General features: G+C 39.9%; 1 protein-coding gene across 1 annotated transcript in view; it reads right to left on the reverse strand.

The window, feature by feature from the left end:
- Positions 1–20583, reverse strand: part of VPS13B (vacuolar protein sorting 13 homolog B) — a 5424989-nt gene that overhangs the window by 2032145 nt on the left and 3372261 nt on the right. Inside the window, exon 31 of the mRNA XM_044065647.1 lies at positions 16478–16681. Within this exon, the coding sequence (XP_043921582.1) occupies positions 16478–16681 (204 nt within the window). The remainder of the gene's footprint in view (positions 1–16477; positions 16682–20583) is intronic.

Genomic DNA, 20583 nt, shown 5'->3' on the forward strand with positions numbered 1-20583 from the left:
TCTAAGTGGTTGAGAGGTTTTCGACATTTCAAGTTCAACCAAGGCACATTCGGCAAAATGCATCTTTGGTCATCTGATAGGAACCCAATCCTCAGACTATCTCCAAGCCAGCGGCCTAAAGACTACTGAAAGAGAAAAACTGGTCAGCTAGGAGGGGTGTCAAATAGTTAAGAAAACTCCCCCATTTCCATGCTCACAGGAGAGGTTAAAGCAAAGAGGAGAAGAATAGGAAATTTTAAGTGAGGTAGAGGAACAGGGGATGGAGGGTAGAATGGGATACTTTAACACTGATCAGTAGGACATCTACTGTTGTGGTACATTCTTAAACAACTGTGCTATGTCCTCATTGAAATCACTGTGGCAGTGTTCCTAACACAAATGTGATTCCCAGAGCTGAAGGAGGAAAGAGGGATGGTTAGGTACTGAGCAGAAAAGTTGTCCAGTAGTCTGGCCAGGATTAACCTAGCAAAGGAAGCACTGGATCTGTAGAAAGCATGAATTTTGTAGTGTTAGGTAAAGATGTGTACAGGGTCCAAGAGGCAGCCTCCTAGAAAGTACTGGAGTCTACTTCTTTGTGAAAAACCCCTCAGAAAGCCACTGCCATAGTGGTATGTGCTTTAGGGTAGCAAAGCAAGGTCTTACCATAGTGTGCATAGCAGAAAGACATAGCCTTAAAAATCCAAGCTGCATTAGTTTGCTTGAAGACTGGCTGGCCTAGGTTAAGGCTCATAAATGATACACATAGCTGGCCCATCTTTTTAAAGGATTTAGGTTTGTTCAGATAAAATCTGAGTAGCCTCTGAAGGTCCAGAGAATGTAAGATCCTTTCCCCTTATTTTGTGGATTGAAAAAGAAACTGGGTAGTTGAAAAGCCTGACTGAGGGAGAGATATCTCGTTCACTACCTTAGGCATGAAGGACGGATTTGCTCTGAGTCTCGCCCTTTCCTTGTGAAAAATAAGAAATGGGGAATGGCCATGACAGCTTGTGATCAGAAACACTACTGGAACAGGTGAGAGCCAAGAAAAGCATAGTTTTCAAAGTACAAAATTTTAGAAAAGCAGAAGATGCTTGTTCAAAAGGAGCCAGTGCAAGCTTTTCTAGCTGAAGGATCCCAAGGGCAGCGATGGGTTTCCTTGGTGGGTTAAGATGTACAACTCCCCCCCCCCCTTTTTTTTTAAAACACCTTTACTGAATTAGCACTTGTGACACAGGCAAATTTACATTTATATAAAAGTAATCAAACTGTATTAATAAATTCACATTTACAAACGTTCTACTTCACGTATATTGCTATATATCATATAACCTAAGCAACATTACATAAATTATTAAATTTGTGCCCTTTTTTTTTTTAAACAGGAAACATCTTTATTAAACCATCACTTACAACACAGGCAATCATACATTTATATAAATTAAAATAGACCACACTGACGCAATCCTAGTTGCAAGCATTTTACATCACAAACCATAATTCCCAGCTGCAACCACTATACATCACTTATAATCTATCCAATCATTTTCAGTCAAACATTACATAGCTCATTTAAGTCCTGTCTTCTGTTAAACCTCATTCCTCCCCATATGCACTGTTCCTACAATTCCCATTTTTTCTTATGTAGTTTGTTCTTGCCCTTTTCTAAAGATCTCAATTCCAGTTTTTATCTCTGTTACTATATTCACTACTTCTGGTATAGTTGGTTTACATTTTTATTTTTATTTTCTAATATTTGCTTTTTGGCAGCCACCATAATTAAACACAGCAAGGCCTTACTATATCTAGGCAATTCCGATTCTGAATCATAACTCATAAAATCATCTCCCTCGTCACACTCATCAGCACACCCAGTGCATCCCGCAGGGAATGTTTAAAGTCCACCAACTCACTGCACGTCCAGAAAACATGTTCTCAATTACTCTTCCCTGTCACACCTCCAACATTTGGTGTCCTCTGGAGTCTACTTGGGTATAGAAATATCTATGTAAACATTTCCAAGCAAAAATCCTAAATCTTCTGGATTTTGTTGATGCAGGACACCCTTGAAGAAAATATTGACCTCCTCCGTACTCATAAGTGGACAGCTAAGACGGAGACAGGCATTGATAGCTGACAGGTGAGCTTTTACAGAAGAGTAGCCAAATCTGATTGAAGTAGTTTGCAGAGATATTGCAGGACAGCATGAACTTGTGACAAGAGTGGATCTTGAACACATTTTCATCACCAACAGGAAAACATTTTTCATTTAGTTGCGTAAGATTTCCTATTTGTGGGTCTCTTGGCTTCTTGTAGGACTTGGACAACTTCTTCATAGAAGATGTGTCTTTAAGGAATTAAAATTCTATTATCTATAGGGTCAAGTTGAGAGATGGAAGATTTGGGTGGAGCAGTAATCCTTTTGCTGTGATATCAGGTCCAGTTGAAGAGGTATGGTGAAATGGCAGGGGAAACCAATGCTGCCTCAGCCCAAAGGGTGCCAGTAAAAGGAGTTTGGGTGCTTCCTTTTGTGCCTTCTGAACAATTTTTAGAAAAGGTGGCATACGAGAAAAAGCACAGAGGAACTTCGCTATCCACCAGAATGAAAAGGGACACAAAGAGGTATATCTCAGGAGTGCCCCACTGAAAGGTGATCATCTGGAAACCTCTCTGTTTAACGTCCATTTACACAGCTGGTAAGATCTGGTACCTCCCTATTTATGTATCACATGACTGTAGTGTTTTCTGCATACATTAAGAGTGTTCTGGGTTTTCAAAGGTGGGGGAAGGTCTCTAAAGAGCTTGCAGAAGAGCACTTATTTCCTTCAGATTGACATGTTCCTTGAGGAACTGAGGTTGCATTCACTCTGCACTTGTTGTGATCCTATCCATGCTCCCCATGCCTTTTCCAAGGTGTCTGTGTTACCTTATTGAAGAGGAGGAGGAGGAGGATGTGTGAATGGCAGTTCTGGGTTGAAAATGGCAATGAACCTTTCAACAAGCAGTTCAAGCAAAGAGGGTAATCACAGTGTTGAAGGGATGAAAGTGCAGGGACCACACACATTTCAGGTACCACTCGATTATCCTCACATGAAGTCTTGCCAGGGGGAGCACAGGGATGGTAGTTGCCATAAAAACCCAAAGTTCTTAGCATCTCCCTCACTATAAATGGGTTGCAGAGGACAAATTTTGGAAACAAAATGGACAGATTGTGAACTTTCTGCTTGGGGAGGAAGGAATGCATCTTCTTTGTGTTCAGTCTGCAGCCCAGGAAACCCAGATCCTGTGTCGGGGCCCTGTCAGATTTATTTGTTGTTTTTAGTGAAACCTACACCTGTCAGGAGTTAGAGGGTAAAGTGCAGACGCTGAAGAAGTTCCATAGAGATAGCCTGGATCAATAGGTAATCCGGGTAAGAGAAAATGTGGATTCACTGAGTGAGACAAAAAGCTACTACTGGAGCTAAACACTTTACAAACATTTATGGAGCTGTAGAAAGTCCAAAAGGCAGAGCAATAAATTGAAAACGTGAGGAGAAAGTGGAAAACCTGAGAAATCACCTGCAAAATGGAAGAATGGGTATGTGTAAGTAGGCATCCATCAGATTTAGTGGCACTAACAGCTTGGGGGAGGATGAAAGGCAGAAAAGTGTGGAGAGAGACCATTTTGGAAGACTGTAACTTCAAGTAAGTGTTTAGAAGAGACAGGTCTAGGATGGGACTACACTGCCCTTCTTTCCTTATCACTAGAAAAATCCTGGAATAAAATGCTTGTCCCACAAAGTCCTTTGCAACTTACTCAATAGTGCGTTAATTCAACAGGTCTTGAATAATGGGGGCAAGAAGGGACATTTGGTTGTTAACAAGCTGTGGCATGCCTTTCAGAGAGGAAATATTTTCCCAGGACATGGCACAGCCATCCATGATGATGGACAGGACTCAGCTGTCTGTGGTAATATTTTCCCATCTGGCCAGGGAGAGCAGCAAACTTTGGGAAAGAGGAGTATTTGGGCTAAGGGCAGGGGTAGGGGTGCTGCAGATGTAGCCACAAATATTTGCTTCCAAAAGGAGGTTTCCCTGCTGGAGGATCCCTATGGGGTTTGTCAAAGCACCTTTTCCTAGGCTTTTGTCTTTGTTCCGGAGATGTCTTGGGATCCCTTCTAATGAATGAGGCAGATTTAAATGGGTAGTTCCTATAGTACCTAGGAACTGTGGAGAGTAGAATCTGTCTGTAGTCTTTCACACTCTTACCTTGGTCTTGGAGAGTTCTGAACAAACTGGCAGCCTGAAGACCAAACAGTCTTTGTCCAGGGGAGAGTCTAAAAGTTTTGATTTGAAATCAGACAGGCTGGCTGTGATGCCATGCATATCTGTGAATGACAAATCCAGTGACAGCTGCCCTTGAAGTAGCATCTACATCATCAGGCGGTGCAGTGATGCAGTGGTTAACGTTGTCGCCTCACAGCAAGAAGTTCTGCTGCTTGATTTTTGGCTGGGGTTCCTTCTGTGTGGAGTCTGCATGACCTCTATGCGTTTGTGTGGTTTTCCTCTGGGTGCTCCAGTTTCCTACCTCATTCCAGAGACATACATCTGGAATATTTCTCCCCATGCCTCTGCTGAAAATAGGCTCTGTCTCAGTCTGACTTTCCCAGTCAACAAATATTAAATCAATAAAATAAATTGTAACTGCACTTAATGCAGTGTCTGGTTACTGGAGTGTCTTAGGATAATAGACTCTGCATTTGTTACTTTACTCTGCAGTTGGAGGGTCCAGCGTAACGCTGTTTAAGGAATGCAGGATACAGATCTAGTACTTTGTCATTTGGGTCCGGTAATTCATTGCCTTAAAAGCAAGGCTAGCAGAGATGTAAGCCTTCTTTCCCCATCTATCCATAGCTCTACTGTCTTTGTCCATAGGTAGGGCATTAGCAATGGAAAGAAGCTTAGAGGGTTTATCTGAAAAGAGAGAGAGTTACTGCAGAGGGGTCTCTCACTGGATTCCTGTTTAAGCAATCTAGGTCATCAGGCACCTTGTAAAATCTGTCAGGTCTTTTAGGAGCAGGTGGTTGAGAATCAGATGCAGAAGAGGTGGACTGAAAGGTATCCTGAAAAGCCTCAGGGCAGGAGGGACTAGAGAAGGACAGAGGTACCCATTTCCAAAAGGCTGCAACACCTCTCTTGCACATCAGAGATCTGAGTGGATTGCCATCTAAAGTGTTTCATCATGTTCTGGATAATCTCCTCAAACAAAGCTTCTTCAATAGGGGAATCTGGCAACAGGGAGTCCTCTTTATCAGAACAGATTTATCTTAGATAATGCAGCTGAGAGGAACAGTCTAGAAAATGGTCAGAACTGAAGTCTTGTTCTTCCTGAGAAAGACAGATAACCACGGCAGGTTTTTGAGTAGCTTGTGGTTGTAGGGACCCAAATGAGGGCGGTTTCAAAGACATAACAGCTTTGAACAACTCCTTTGAGAAATGCATCCACTCCTTTTCCCTAGCTGCTGAGGGAGAGGCTACATGGCTAGTCTTCTGTTTTCTCTTTTTAGGTATGGTGTTTGCCTTGATGAGACATGGAGGTTCAGAACCCTAACTTCTATTAAAGAGCCTGGAATCTCTTCCTCAACTAAAATTTTCCATTGGAAATGACAAGTTACTGTTCATTACAAGTATCAGCAGTCTGCAAGATGTCAGAAGCCATACTGGCCTCTGATGTGGTCTTGATACCAGGCAACTGAGAAGTAACCTGGCGTACTGCGGATTCTGTAACTTCAGTGGGTATGTTGGAGTGTGAAACACTGGACTGCAGATCCCTTTCAAGGCCTCTTTAGCTTTTTCTTTGGTGGAATTTTGGAGGATTTAGTGAACACTGGATCCTCCTTATGTGGGGCTGTTCCCCTCACTAATTATATATACCAACTCCGAGACTGCACTACAGTCGGGAAAGGACAGATTTCTTTATCTCTATGTTACTGATAAGTACGTACTTCATGCTGTTTTCTTTATGTTGGCTGACAATGATTGTTTGACATTTTTTATGATCATACAGCCTTTCGATGAATGTCACGTTTGATGTTATTTGTGAGATGAATGGTCATTTGGGGAACATGCCATTCGATGAGTAAATATAGACCCCACTTGCATTTACCCATCCTAGCTGACATCTAACAACTTTCAGCAAAACAGCACAAGTAAAAAGGATGGTTCCCCAGCTGGATTACTTATCTTGATAAATGACCAAACCAAAGGTACCAACGACCAAATGGCAATCAGACAGAAGTACAACCTACGTTCGAGCTGATGGTGAGATAATCTGAGGATTCACACTCGTACGTCGGTTTGAATATCCCAAAGCATACGAGCTAAGGTCATGCACTGGATGTACGAACCTTAGGAAGGCAAAGATTTGGCACCTCAGCCAGACATCAGTGATGACACCACCTTTTATCAGGAATACTGCAACAGTGATTTCAGTCAGGGCATCAGGTATCCTTTGAGCTAAACACAAGATTAGCTGGACGGCAAACCAATTAATGGCTTGAATCATCCGTAACATATCCAAACTTAAGCCCTTCAAAATCACAAGTAATGACGTATGTTGTGTTGAATCCAGGTCTGAGTCAGTGTATTGAATTCCAAGCACAACACACATTTAAAATACCTTTGACTACTTATATAGAGAACTGCTTTGCAAATTATAACACGCAAGATATTTATTGCACAAACATTAAGAACAAAACTGCTTTACATAAAAATACTTATTTAGTCCTTTCTGTGTCCTATGCATTAATGACAAAGTGGAGTTTATGTTACTGAGTCCTCCCCTCCAGTTAAAAATAGTCAACAAACTTCCAGTGTTTTTAGGTACCACTTCTTGCAGAACTACAATTCAGGGATCTAACCTACATCTAATGTGAATTATGCTTTATACTTCTCCCATTTTTTCGCTAATTTCACGTTCATAGGTTGATACTAGGCTATATGCCCTAGGGCATTTATCAACCTAGCCAGAGTGTATTTGGCTTACGCCACCCATTAAAAAATGGGTTTTACTGTGCCCTTTTTCTGGTTACTTTATTGAGACTCTGTCTAGTAGTGACACAGGAGTGATCCCTGGAGTGAACTTATGATCTCCCATCCACTTGTCAAGATTTCTCTTGAAGAGAGTCAGCGAGGGGCTCTGCCTGATATGGACTGGAATTCTATTCCAGAGTACTGGGAGCCTCTGGGTCAAGAATCTGTCTCTCCAGCATGTCCTATTAATTTCTCTGTTGAGATTCAAATCCCTTGAGCGCGTAGCTCTAGTGGATTTGGATTTTTTGAGGTGGAGCATGTCCATTAATTCTGGGTTGGACATGGCTTTATAAGTCAGGCTCAGATCGCCTCTAAGTAGGCGGTATGCAACTGAGTAGAGCTGGAGTTTCTTTAACCTGGCAGCATAGGTCATCTGTTTGAGACCCTTGATCCTCTTGGTGAGGTACTTTTGTGGTCTCTCCAGTTGCTGCAGGTGACGGGTAAGGTACATCCCAAATGGGGCATTGTATTCAATTATGGACCTGATGAGGGATGAGTAAAGGGGCACAATGACCTCCTTGGATCTAGATGTGAACCCTTTCATGATAAGGTGGGCTATATAGAAGGTCTTTCTAACCACTTTGGCAATGTGGTTGTCAAAGGAGAGTTCCCAGATCCCTAATTACTTTCTCCGTACTTAATGGTTTACCGCCTATATGGTAGTTTGTGGGCACTTTGTTTTTTCCAAAGGGTATGACTATATACTTCTTGGCATTTAGTTTCAGGCCATGGCTATGGCACCAGATGTCCGTCTCTGTGAGACCCTTTTGGAGGATGCCTGTGTCAGCTGGAGAGTCGATTATGGCACCCAGTTTGCACTCGTCTGCAAACTTGGTCAGCCATAGTCCTCCTGTGTTGGCCTGTACCTCTGAAAAATATATACTGAACAAGAGTGGTCCCAGGACTGAGCCTTGTGGGACGCCACTTGTAACAGGTTTAGAGTCTGACATAGCTCCCACAATTCTGACCATGTGGGTTCTGTCCTTGAGCCAGTTTGCAACCCATCTTATGACATAGGGGTTGATATTTAGGCTGGAGAGCTTATCTATGATGCCAGAGTGGGGTATGGTGTCAAAGGCTTTTGCGAGGTCCAGGTAGGCAGTGTGGACTACCTTCCCTTCATCTATGGCCTTGGTGACTGTTTCGAAGAAGTCTACCAGGTTCAAGAGGCAGGATCTGCCTTTAACAAAGCCAAATTGTGTAGGATCTAGCATCTGTAGTTCCCCAATGTCTTTGTTTATGAGTCCCATGATGATCCGCTCCATGGCCTTGCAGACTAGGCTAGTCAGGCTTATGGGGCGATAGTTCCCAGGGTCCGTTGAGGCTCCACCTTTGTGGAGTGGGATCACTGTTGCTGTACACCATTCCTTGGGTACATAACCTGTAGAAAGGCTGAGATTGAACAGTAGCCTAATATGAGGTTTTAGCTCCTCTTGGAGCTCCTGTAGGACGCAGCCTGGGACACCGTCTGGTCCCATTGATGCTGTGTTTTTTGCTTTGGAGAGGGCAGCTCCTACCTGAGATCTGTGATGACAGGGAGACGACTCTCTGCTGGGATAGATAATTGCTCCTTTGGGGGGGAAGGAGGGGAGAAGTTTGCACTGAACCTGTCCACCAGGATGTTGGCAATGTCTGTGGGTTCAGTGTATTTTTGTCATTTTGGACTAACTCTGAGCATATCTGGGAGTTCCCACCCAGGTTTCTAACATAACTAAAGAAAGCCTTGTGGTTATCTTTAGTGTCATGTGCAATTTTTCTCTCGAAGCTGGCCTTGGAAGATTTTATGAGGGACTATAGTTTTTTGCTAGTACTGATCAGTGATGCCTTCTTATTGGGGGATTTTGCTCTATCCTGCAGTAGCTTTCTCCTTTTGTTGTATAGTTTATTTATGGCTGTGGTCCACCAGACAGGACGTCTGCCTTTGGAGGATTAGGTCTTGGTTTTATTTGGGATTGCATGATCCGTGCATTCCTGAAGATGTCCATAGAATGCATTTATATACGACTCTGCTGTTTGGGCCGTAGTTTCCACTGGTCCAGGGGCTTTGAGTGATTTCACCTCGGTTTTGAGGAGTGTGAAATTAGCCTTGGAGAAGTTTTTTACTGTGGCTTTTTGGGGTGGTGGTGGGGTCGGGATGTGTATGTCCAGCCAGATTAATTTGTGGTCTGATCTTACCAATGAAAGGTGTACGTCTGGTGTAGAGCATAGAGTTTGTGATGACCAGGTCAAGTATGTTTACCCCTCTTGTAGGCGTGGTGACCAGTTGTTCCATAACATTTGAGTTTATAAATTCCAGGAACCTCTGGGCTAGGCTGTTGGGGCTTGAGTAGTGTTCCCAGTCTATGCTTGGGTAGTTGAAGTCACCCAATATAAAGGTATTTGGAGAGACATTCATATTCTCCAATGTTCTCAGGAAAGCCACGTGAGGTTCCAGAGTCTGGGATGGTGGTCTGTTGCACATGGATGGTTTCTGATGCTTCATGCAGTGCCACTAACCTGGAGGTGTGGGTATCCTTGATGAATATGGATACTCCCCCTCCTTTTGTGGTTCGGTCCAAATTTTGGGGCCAAAAAGCATGGTATGAGGTATAACCTGGTAATGCTAGGGTGCTCTCGGGAGACTTGAATCAGGTCTCTGTTACTGCACAGACATCGATATTCTCCATGCTGAGGAAAGCCTCGAGTGTTTGCATTTTGAGGTTTAGACTTCTGGCGTTGAGTAGCATTACCTTTAGTTTGGTTTTCCTTGTGTTGTCTATGGAGGGGAGTTTGTCTTTTGAGCCTTGCCTAAAAAAGGCACTATGGTGGTGGCAAGAGCCTTTGCCAGTATCCAAAATCCCAGAGGTGACAGGTGCAAGCTGTCCCTAGCGAAGCAGCGTGGCTTGTCGAGCATGTCATCCCAGGCTGACAGACACTGGATCCCCTTTGAATGACACCAGAACTTTAGCCAATTGTTAAAATTGATCATTTTGTCTTTACACTGTGGCATCATTTTCGGTGAGGGTAAGATGCTACTCAAGGTCAGGGTCATACCTGTCTGGGCTACATGATCTGAGAGCTCCTCTATGTCTCTTTTCATGTAGTCCAGGGAGGTACGGCTCAGGTCATTCACACCAGCATGGACGATGACAGAGTCATATTTGTACTTGCTTTGGAGTGACCTGAGTGCTTGTGTTATGTGGCGGATCCTGGCGCCCGAAAGGCAGCTCACCATGACCTTCTCCTTGTTCAGCCTGGTGAGTGGGACGTCAGTGTACCTGACGATAGAGTCACCTATTACAAGTGTCTCAGGTGTGTTGTTTGTCCTTAAGGGCTGTGACTGTTTGGCACACTGATTTTGTGAAGTATGTTGTTTCATTTTTTTTGTTGTGTGGTAGAGGTTGCTTGGATGTCTGCTTTGGAGGTCTCTGCTGTTTAGGCAGGTTTGTATTTAGAGCCTCCGAGTATGTTTTAGTGTGTTTATGTGTTTGATTTGATGATGTTGTAGGTCTATGTGCGACTGGATTTGTGGTGTGTATGGTTACCTTCTCCCCCTGTCTGGCTGCGCCATTATTGCATTGAGAGATCTTAGCCTCCAGTTTGGCTATATGGTTGCATCTCTCACATATATTAGTATTTGTTGGGAGGAGGAGAGGGTTGTCTGTGTACATGAGGCAGTTGTAACATTGCCTCAGGATTCCCAGATTCACCAGCTGGACTGGAGAGGAAACTGGCAACTGACCTTTGGACATGCCGGTATAGTGTAAGTAACTCCTTTAAGGCTGACAAAAAGGACCAATAGGGGAACGAGTATTCCTAGGGAGTATATGAGGATGTAGTGCTATTAGTCTATTAGTGCTAACATATAATTGCTAGTAAGAGCAGTGCTAGGTTATACGTTTAGAATAAGGTCTTTACTTGAGAGAATAGATCAGATCTAAGGGAAAAAGTGAAGAGCATACTTTGTGGAGCCGAGAATGGTTTAAGCCTGGTTAAGTGGCGCAAAGACACACCAAAGTGGGTTTTTATACAGGGAACTTTAAAGAGCTAGAAATTGGCCCAAAACGGCCGATAAACTACAAGATTCTTGTGCTGAGTTCACTCCTCCAGGGACAGAGCTTCCTTCTATCCAAGTAAGGAAATTGGCAACACAGGAACTATTCAAAACTCCAGAATACAGCAATGCCTGTATAAGGGACTATTCTAGGGCAGGAAACAAGGATATATATATATATTTTTTTTCTTTTTTTTTTTCAGAAAAACAGCAAGAAAAGTACAGTAAATTCTAAACACAGGCTAGCGCACTTGAGTGGGCAGCCTCAACAGTTAAATTCAAACAAACAAACTTTTACAAGTACAGGTATGAGAAAACACAAAAAACAGGCTTAAAACGGGTAAATCAGCAGTTTAAACTCGCTTTTCGGCGAGGAAAGACGGTTGCACAGGTAATAACAGTAAATTATATTTAAATCTTGAAAGCAGTCACTCTTTTCGTTTCTCTGCTGCTAGCACCACTCTGCATCGTTGCTGGTCATCTTCCTCATCTTTTTGATCTCCCAACATTGGTCTCTTGTTCAAGTCCAAGGTACTGCAGATCCTTTTAGTTCGCTCCAGGGCATTTTTTTCTGTCACTCAAGTATTTTTGTAATGCTAAAGACATTGTGATGTATAGATCTAACCAGCTCCCCACATAACTATATTAAAATACAAGTTGAGAAAGACCTCTTTGAATTTTCCTTCTGGTTAATAAGCAAAAGCTCATTTCAGACACCAAAAAAACTAAAGCAATGATTTTTGGGACTAAGCAAAATTTGCCATTGTACCTCCAGACTGGAATATAGCTTGCAGCAATCAAACCCCTCTTGATAACAAAAAATACTTCATATAGTTAGTATTATGCTTTAGCAACAACTCGATGTTCAATATCAAATTGGGAAAAAAAAACAACAATGTCAAATCACAACAGTTTTGAGCAAAGAAAATATCTTACTTCCTTGCAACTGAAAGCAGACTAGCAAGTGGTAAAAACATACTTTTTGCCCAGCTGAGTATGGTCATCCTTTTAATTCTTCAGCCTCCAAAAAGAATACGGCATCCTCATAAATCACCTAAAATCATATCATCACTCATGGTTCATCACTCTTTTCCTTAGAACTAAGTACCATTGTCAGTTGCTAGCCAAGGCTAAATGGCTGCACATACCAGAAGACCCACTCTTCTTACCATCTTTATCTAGAAATTTCTGCATTTTAAATCTAACCTTAAATGACAAGGCTAAATCTCTACCTTCCTTCATTCTCTCACTCCAGACATCCACAAATGTGCTACACTGCAGAGAACACAAGTTTTCTGTGATGGCCCCTCACTGCTGGAAATCCTTCATCAACAAGCTAAAATAAGTTAATCCATTAAGCAAATTCAGATCCAACCTAAAAAATACTTGTACAAACATGTCTCCTGTAAATGGCATACCCATCAAACATTACCTAGCACAAACACACATTACTTCCCTCCAAAAACACACACCTCCACTTAAAATGTATCTATTACATTTAACTCAACTGAAAATGATTACATGTTATGCCCTCTACACACTTCCACTCCACTATTCATCCTTTTTTCTCCCATTTGTCTTATCATTTACTCTCCTCCATCTTCTCTACCCTTCAATTGTATTTAATGAAAATACACTGTTACTTATATATATCTACACACATTACATTATGCAATATCATGTTACGTCAGTATGCGGGTCCCCTTCTTACCTACTTTTACATGCTAAATTCTTGCATCACTTCTACTTAGGATTGTGTTCACTGATGCAGCACACCATCCTGACCTGTGCTTCTCTGTGTGCTGTCTCTTACTTTACCACTGACGCACTGATACTGATTAATGTGTACCACTTCTTTGGGTATATTTCCCCTGGCCTGAGCCTTAAAAGGCTCTAGCAGAATAGTCTAATCCAGTTAACAATTTTAGAAAAAAAGTAGCTGTTATCAAATTATAAAACTATCCTTGCCCAGTCTCATGAGAGAAGCATCTATTTGCCATGCTACAGAGTCACCTGCAACTCTAACACTGTTGTGAGTCCTGAGGACCTTATAGGTACAGACTTATGGCCAGTGTGACTTGCTGATGGTGGGTGGAGGCAGTGCAGATCTGAGTGCAGTAATAGAAATTTCCATCTGTGGATAAGACTTATTAATACAGCATGTAGGAAGCTTAAGTACTGATTTCTTTAAAACCTCAGCATAAGAGGGATTAGTGACAAGCTGCTGTGAGGTGATGATGTACTCTTTACTGACAGATAAAGACACAGAGTGATGTGCCTCCAGATTACATAAGTGCTTACAGTTGTCATGACTGAATCTGGTGTTTTGATAAAAGGAACTACCATACCTCTCAACCTCTTAGAGCAAGAAATTTGGGCAAAGACACAAATAATGGAGAGACAAAGGCCCAAAAATAGGGACACTTTTAACTATTGCTCTTACAAAGTTAGAAAGCTGACAAAATGACAAATTTTGCATTAGCATGAATTTTCTGAAGGGTATGAAGTCTGAAACTCAAGTGTGTACCATTATTTTCCAGCTTCAGTCCTTATGGTTTGCCAGAAAACAACAATTTAATGAGAAACAGACTGAAAATATGAGGCAAAAATCTGGACAGTTGAGAAGTATGGGAGTTACAGGTTTAGCCCAAACTTCTGTCACCAAAATCTCTGAAATGTGAAGAGTATACAAATATATAAAGTCCCTACTATTCTTTTGCTGCAGGAAATGCATTGTCTGCAAATTCTAATCACTGCTCTGCTTAACACAATATGTATGGTTCAAGATTAGTAGGGTTTATATCATAAGCTCAAAAGCTGATAACTCCACAGCACAAAACTCCGAACTTAAAACCTTGAAGTTCAAAACGTCAAACTGTAGAACGGAAATCACCATAGAGTGCAGGAAGGGAAGATTTCCCTTTACTGCACTGTAGTGCGATCTCGGAGTTGGTATATTTAAGTAGTGGGGGTGTGGGGGGTGCATAGGGGTTTTTTTTGGTGGATTCGATGTTGTCAGCTTTCGAGGTTTGAAGTTCACAGTTTTGGGCTTCAGAGTTATCAGCTTTCGATTATGTGATACAGACCCAGATTAGCAGGCTTTCTAGAACCAACCATATAAGAGTACGCTTTAAAGAGTTAAAAAAAATGTAGAATTAATTAGTTTAGCATTTTGAAGGTCATTTTGCCCCTAATGTTTAATGACCATGAGCCTCTTTCACCTAACTGTCCACTTGTTCATACTAACATACCTGGAGTTGGGACAAAAGAGCATCAATTAATAGGCCATTGTTTATATTTATTTATTTTTTATTTCCAGTAGGCTAGTGGCCTCTTTTCAGGAAAGACCTGAGGTAGTATTTCTACTACTGGGGAAATTTGGTCGGGGTATTGGGGAACTTGCCTACCTCTTTTCAATAGATACCATGGGATCATTTACATCCACCTGAGCTACCACCAACTCAAGCAGATGGGACCTTGATTTAACATCCTATCCAAAGGATGACATACTCAAGAGTGCAGCACCCCCCTAATGCATTCAGGTAGTCATGAAGTGTTGATGCTTTTTCCTGCTGACTTGCATAAAATGCTCCCCATGGCAACCTAATATCATTGAACTTCTCCTGTACTCTTGTTCAGTATTACTATCTGTGTTTAGTTGGCTTATCTGCCTGCTGAATATGCTGCACCTCCTGCTTCCACATGGAGCCAGTCGTGCACTGAACCGAGTCTCCTCCTTCCCCCAGTGTGGGCAAGATAGCATAAGCCATTCAAGTTTACTCAACATTGCCAGTTCTTTCAGTACAATGTAGCAAGCAGTTGCTACAGTTTATCCCACACATGGAGTGCTGCAGCATTCAGGTTTGACCGCAAATGCAATACTGGCTTTTAAAGAGACAGAGAGAGAGAGAGATTGGGATTGCTTGATCGCTTCCACCTATCACTTTCTGCCTGGGGCAGCTGCCCCTCTGACTTTGCTCTAACTATGCTACTGCATGGGATAGATGCAACTGAGCAGAAGGCTAATTTGTCAAAAATGTACCAATAAAATCTCTAAATTGGTGAAAATGAAATCTCACTCTGCAAATGTTGTCTACCCACAGAATAGTGTCAAACTCCAGTCAAAGAAATCCTTTCTTAAGTGAAGTATGTAAAAGTATAACATTATTTTTCAGATTCCCTAAGCCTACCTCAAGAACTAGTGGCTTGTGCTCTCCTGAACACTTTATTTGTTCCCTCTGCAGAATGAAGATGGAGTGGAGGACTTTACCTACCATCATAACACAATGGCAGTGCCTCTGTTTATGCTCTACTTATTTTCTGAGGACAGTTCTTCTAAACAAAAATGATCATGACTGACAAATGGAAACTTCTTTGCCAGACTTCAAATAGCCTAGTCTTGAAAAAAAAATGTCGATGCACCCATGCAAGTGCTTTGTGAAAGACATCTAGGTGGTCATTCATTTGTTCATCTCACTGTCTACTGCAAGTGCTGTGGCATCTTTGGAAGTTTTTTAGGCAGTGGAAAAACCCATCCCTCCACTCTCTCAAAGAAGAGAGGTGATTATCAAACATTCACATGTTTCTGACCCTAAGCAGCCAGCACTCTGGCATCTGGGCAGTTATAGAAGTTTTCCCAATGTAGCCTCAGACTGACAACGTACAAAATTTGCATTTTAATACATCATGCAGCAGGAAAACCTAGCAGATTTCTAAACATTATCCACAAAGAGAGCAGTAGGCCAGCATATGGAAAATTTATAGAAATCTCTCTTCATGATCTCATTAAATTACAACATAAAGCTCAATAAAGTTGGATGAACAGAAGTGATATCGGACTGTTAACACTATCCTAAAGATAACTGCTAATTATGTGCAGAACCGTATTAAACAATTTCTTTAAGTCTGTTTTAAGGATCTGGGGTAAAAGAAAGAAAATGTAAAGCAGCCATCTTAGTAAATGATAACTCAATGTGTGGATTTCTTAGCAGTGCAGTCATTTGTAGTCTGTGGTTAAAGAAAACATATGTGAAAAAAGTGATCTGACATGACCATCACTACACCTTGATTAGTATATTCACAATCTATGAGACATTTAATAGAGAATGATTACATAAGGCTTAAAAAGTAATTAGGGTGAAAAGAAATCTTGGTAAAAACAGGATAACCTGGAAGCAGCAAATCTCAATACCTCAAAGTCTGTAGCAAAAGTAGCACCATTTAGAGAAAGAGCCATGAAAACATTACGTCAAAGAAACAATGAATCATAAAATCACATACCTATCATACAGCAAAAAAACTAATTTTTTCTTGAGAACTGTTAATTAACTGTTAGTCCACTTTCACAGTGATGGATAATATCTATGCAGGAAGGGAAATTGCTGCTTAGATCCTTACCTGCTTGCCATGTTCCACTCAAGTGCAGGATTTTGAGAATTTCTCTCACTGTCCACCAGCTCTCTTCCTTTAACTCCTTCTTTCTCTGGTTTTAACTGTTCCCACTGCGCTGTGCCAATGTTCATACACTGCATATCAATTTGGTACTGCCTGTCTTCAACCTCAGAGCCTGGATCCCGCACTATTCCTAAATTTACTGCTCTCCTGTGATGGGAAAAATATGCTTTGGTTATAATGCTTCACAAAGAAAAATACTGCAACCTTACATTTTAAAGTGATTCAAACTAAAAATAAATGCCTGACCAACAAAAAAAAAATTAAAACAATGTATATCTGTTCAACCATGAATCTTTTTTTGAATACATATAATCAGATGGACTAAATTTTAACATGGCCCACTTGCTCATCAGCCATGCCAAACTGTGTAGTATCCAGTTACTGTAGGCTTCAATCTGCTCCTAAACAACCCCCATTTTTATCTGGCATAATAATTGACAACAATGATGGTTAAGAAATGCACATTCTTTATCATAGTGATGCTTTAAGTCCACAATTTAATCACAATGAGCTGCAGTAAATCAACTGCATTAGCCAGGAATCACAGCACTGAACACATCACATCAATTACCCAGAGACCCTTGACAATTGCAGACCTTATTTTACAACTATGACAGATAGAGAAGACAGAAATACTCATACTTCAGACACTAATCATTTTCTAGCAGTTTTTCAGTATTCTAGCCATGTTAATGAATATACGAAGATTATAAAGAGAAATTGATATTTACTTCAAGAAGTACCAGAATTGACTAATATAATCAGTGAAAACTCCGTTATTTTGTTTCAGGAATAACAAGTCTTTAAAACAACATTTATGTTATAGAACAGAACCTAATAGATTTGATTTTTCTACACGTGTTGGTACACTTCCATGCAGGCATTGTACTGCATGTAAACATATTTATAGCAACAAGACACTTATTCATCCTCTACGTAAATTTACTATAACCAGTTATAGCTATGCTGATTGTAGGACTGCTAATATTGTGTATTTTTGTTTGTCAAAAATGTTTTGCATATTATGTAGGAAAAACTAATAGGGTCCTGAAAGACAGGATCCTTGAGCATGTTAGAGATATAAATAATTGTAAAGAGACAAGTGCACTGGCAAATCATGTTAGAAAAACTGATTTGTCTCATACTTTTAAGTTTTTTGTTATTCAACATGTCCTCTCAAATATACGGGGAGGTGACTTAAAAAAATACTACAGAAAGCATAGAACAAAATGGATTCTTAAGTTGAATGCTGAGAAATATCCTGGCTTGAATGGAAATAGTTCCTTAAAACCTTTTTTACAAGCCAGACCATTGAAGCACTAGAATTATTACATTATTATATTTCTTTAAGTATTTTAACTAAATGTTTTATATATATTTATAGTAATGTTTTAACTATTAATGCATACTTATTTATGTTTTTATGCATATTTACATTTACATATATTTAATGTTACACATTTATAAGTATTGGAACATGTGACTATTGGATTGTCAGCTGATTTTATTGCATTTTCTATATAAGCTTTATTATCTTAAACTGCTGTGTCTGACGAAGCAACTAGTGTAGTTGTGAAAGTGCTAACCATTTTTATTTTTTCTATTTTTGGTTTGAATAAATGTATATTTGTGTGCTAACTTTGTGAATTTTATTTTATTTTACGTATCTGTTTTATGCACCTTGTTTTTACCCTGCGTCTTTCGTATTCTTATTATAAAAACAGTTGCTGAACAGCAATCTTTCTAAACTCATGCATATTATTCAGACAGTTGCTTATTTTTTTTTGCAATCTGCAGTTGAATCTCTTATTGTTCTGTGATATTCCCCTTATTCTGCAATACTTAAATATTTGTCAATCCCTTTAAATAATTTTTATTACTTAACTATAACTCTTTTTCATTTACTTCTACCCTATTTTTTATTTCATTTCATCCGACTCACTAGCTATACCTTTTGAAGAAATTACTATCTTCCATAATAACGCTTAATTTCCACTGCCCACTCCTTATATTCTTCCCTTTTAACACGTAGGTGGGGAGGCACCAATGTCTCACTTTTCTTCATTACTCTGCATTATTACTAGCCCATGACATGAAATAGTTATTGAATGAGTATTACAACTTTCAATTAAATGTACATGACCTTGTGAAATATAACTTCTGTCTGGTCAAGCCCAGTTGTTCCACCTTGGAGAATAATATGTAAATTCTCTCAGAGTTCCTAATATTGAATTAATGTCTTGCATACCAAATATTTTCAGAAATTTCTTGAGAAATTTACCTTCGTTTGTTATATTTTCCCTTCTAGGTCCCCAGATACATCCTCAGTGTTGCAAATCAAGATCCAGTCCACACCTACAAGTAATATTCCCTGTTGAAAGCTGATTTCTCCCAAACCTAAGCCCCAAATAGCAGTTTTACATGGAATATAAATACATGCCAGTGTAATTCTCCTCCCTCGGTGGAAGCCCCTTACTACCACAAATCTACATTACTGTCTTTTTCCCCCTTCTATCACTATTGGAGCTCCTCTGGCAATTAGTATAAGTACTCCCCTTTTCCTCTGTTCCAGATAGTCTGAAGAATATCAGTCCTGAAATCCTTTCCTTATCAAATTCACACTCACTTCTTTCAAAATTTGCTTCCTGCAACATTATTTGCACTCTGTATTTCTTAATATTATTCTTATCTTTTTGTCAACATTCACATTCCAAAATAATATGGATAGTGTAGCCATAATGATAAGAAGTTATCATTCCTACCTATTAGATATGACAGCCTTTTAATTTTCAGCTTTTGTGTTACATGCAACCACAACTGTTTGGCAGGCAGATCATTTATACAGTTATTTCTTGTCATCTCCGTTTGAACCTATATTACATTTTATAAGAATTTTTTTAATGAAAACTCGCAAACAAAAAAAAACCATACACAACCCAGAATACCCTCATAACCTATTAACTTAAACACATAAAACTATGTGAATCTTCCTATAAGGAAGTTTTACCAACCTGATAGGAACAATTGTCCTAAACAGACAGCTTCACCCACAGACACTAACATTATCCATACTAATGCACATTACACCGTGTGCCCCTACTTACACTAATTGTTGTCTATTCTTGTCTTATCTTTGTTCCCCTCCCAGCTGTGAAAAAAAGTGTACGCTTTCAGAAAACATTAACTTTTAGCCTTAAGAAAAAGTGCACTGACTGTCATTAAATAAAACTAAATTATACACTGTTCTGGTAAATTCATAAGTATTCAGAAATCAGAAGAGCTGCTCTTATTCAATTCCAGTAACCTCAAGCCTTCTTTTTTTAGTACGTGTCCTTGTACCTTTTAATTTTATGTTTGTCTCAGCAAACAATGTCCAAACCTCTTGAGATTGACTGCCTTCACTTGTAATCAGATTGTTTCCATGGAAAAAAATAAGAATGTACTACTGCCCTCAGCTGTAGACTTCTCAACTCACACTGAACATTTATTTGCCAACAGAAAACTATTCATTATACTGTTGTCTCTTGTTTTTAAAGCCCACTTGCTGGCACACAAAACATATTATATTAAGCCAAGGACATAAATCTAGTCATTTACCTATGCAAAAGTGAAAAAAACATCTCAAATCTACATATATTATAATCAGTTCATATTTATACTCCACCTCAACAGTACAATATTACAGCCTATTAACTTACACATGCTTTTGTTCAGCCTTTCTTCTCTCTTTACATTGTAATTCCTACATTTCTTAAAAAGAAAAAAGTACTTCTTTACTTTAGTATCTTTACTGCATACAATGATCACTGAAAAAGCTTTACTATATAACATACTATTTATATCAAAATGTTTTATACAAATACTGTTAAGAATAAATATTTTTTCTTATAGTGACTTTTTTTCCTTTCAAATGTAATTCCAAACATTAATGACATGAAGTGGGGCATATGCCTTTCAGAAAGCCCACAAGGTTAATAAAGCCACAAAAATCCAATCTTTCTCATCCTCGTTTTCCTGTAAAGCCTTATTTCACAAATGTAACTGATGCT

Source organism: Protopterus annectens, chromosome 3.part0, assembly GCF_019279795.1.
Source record: "Protopterus annectens isolate FY-2018-M chromosome 3.part0, PAN1.0, whole genome shotgun sequence".
Taxonomy (NCBI): Eukaryota; Metazoa; Chordata; order Ceratodontiformes; family Protopteridae; genus Protopterus; species Protopterus annectens.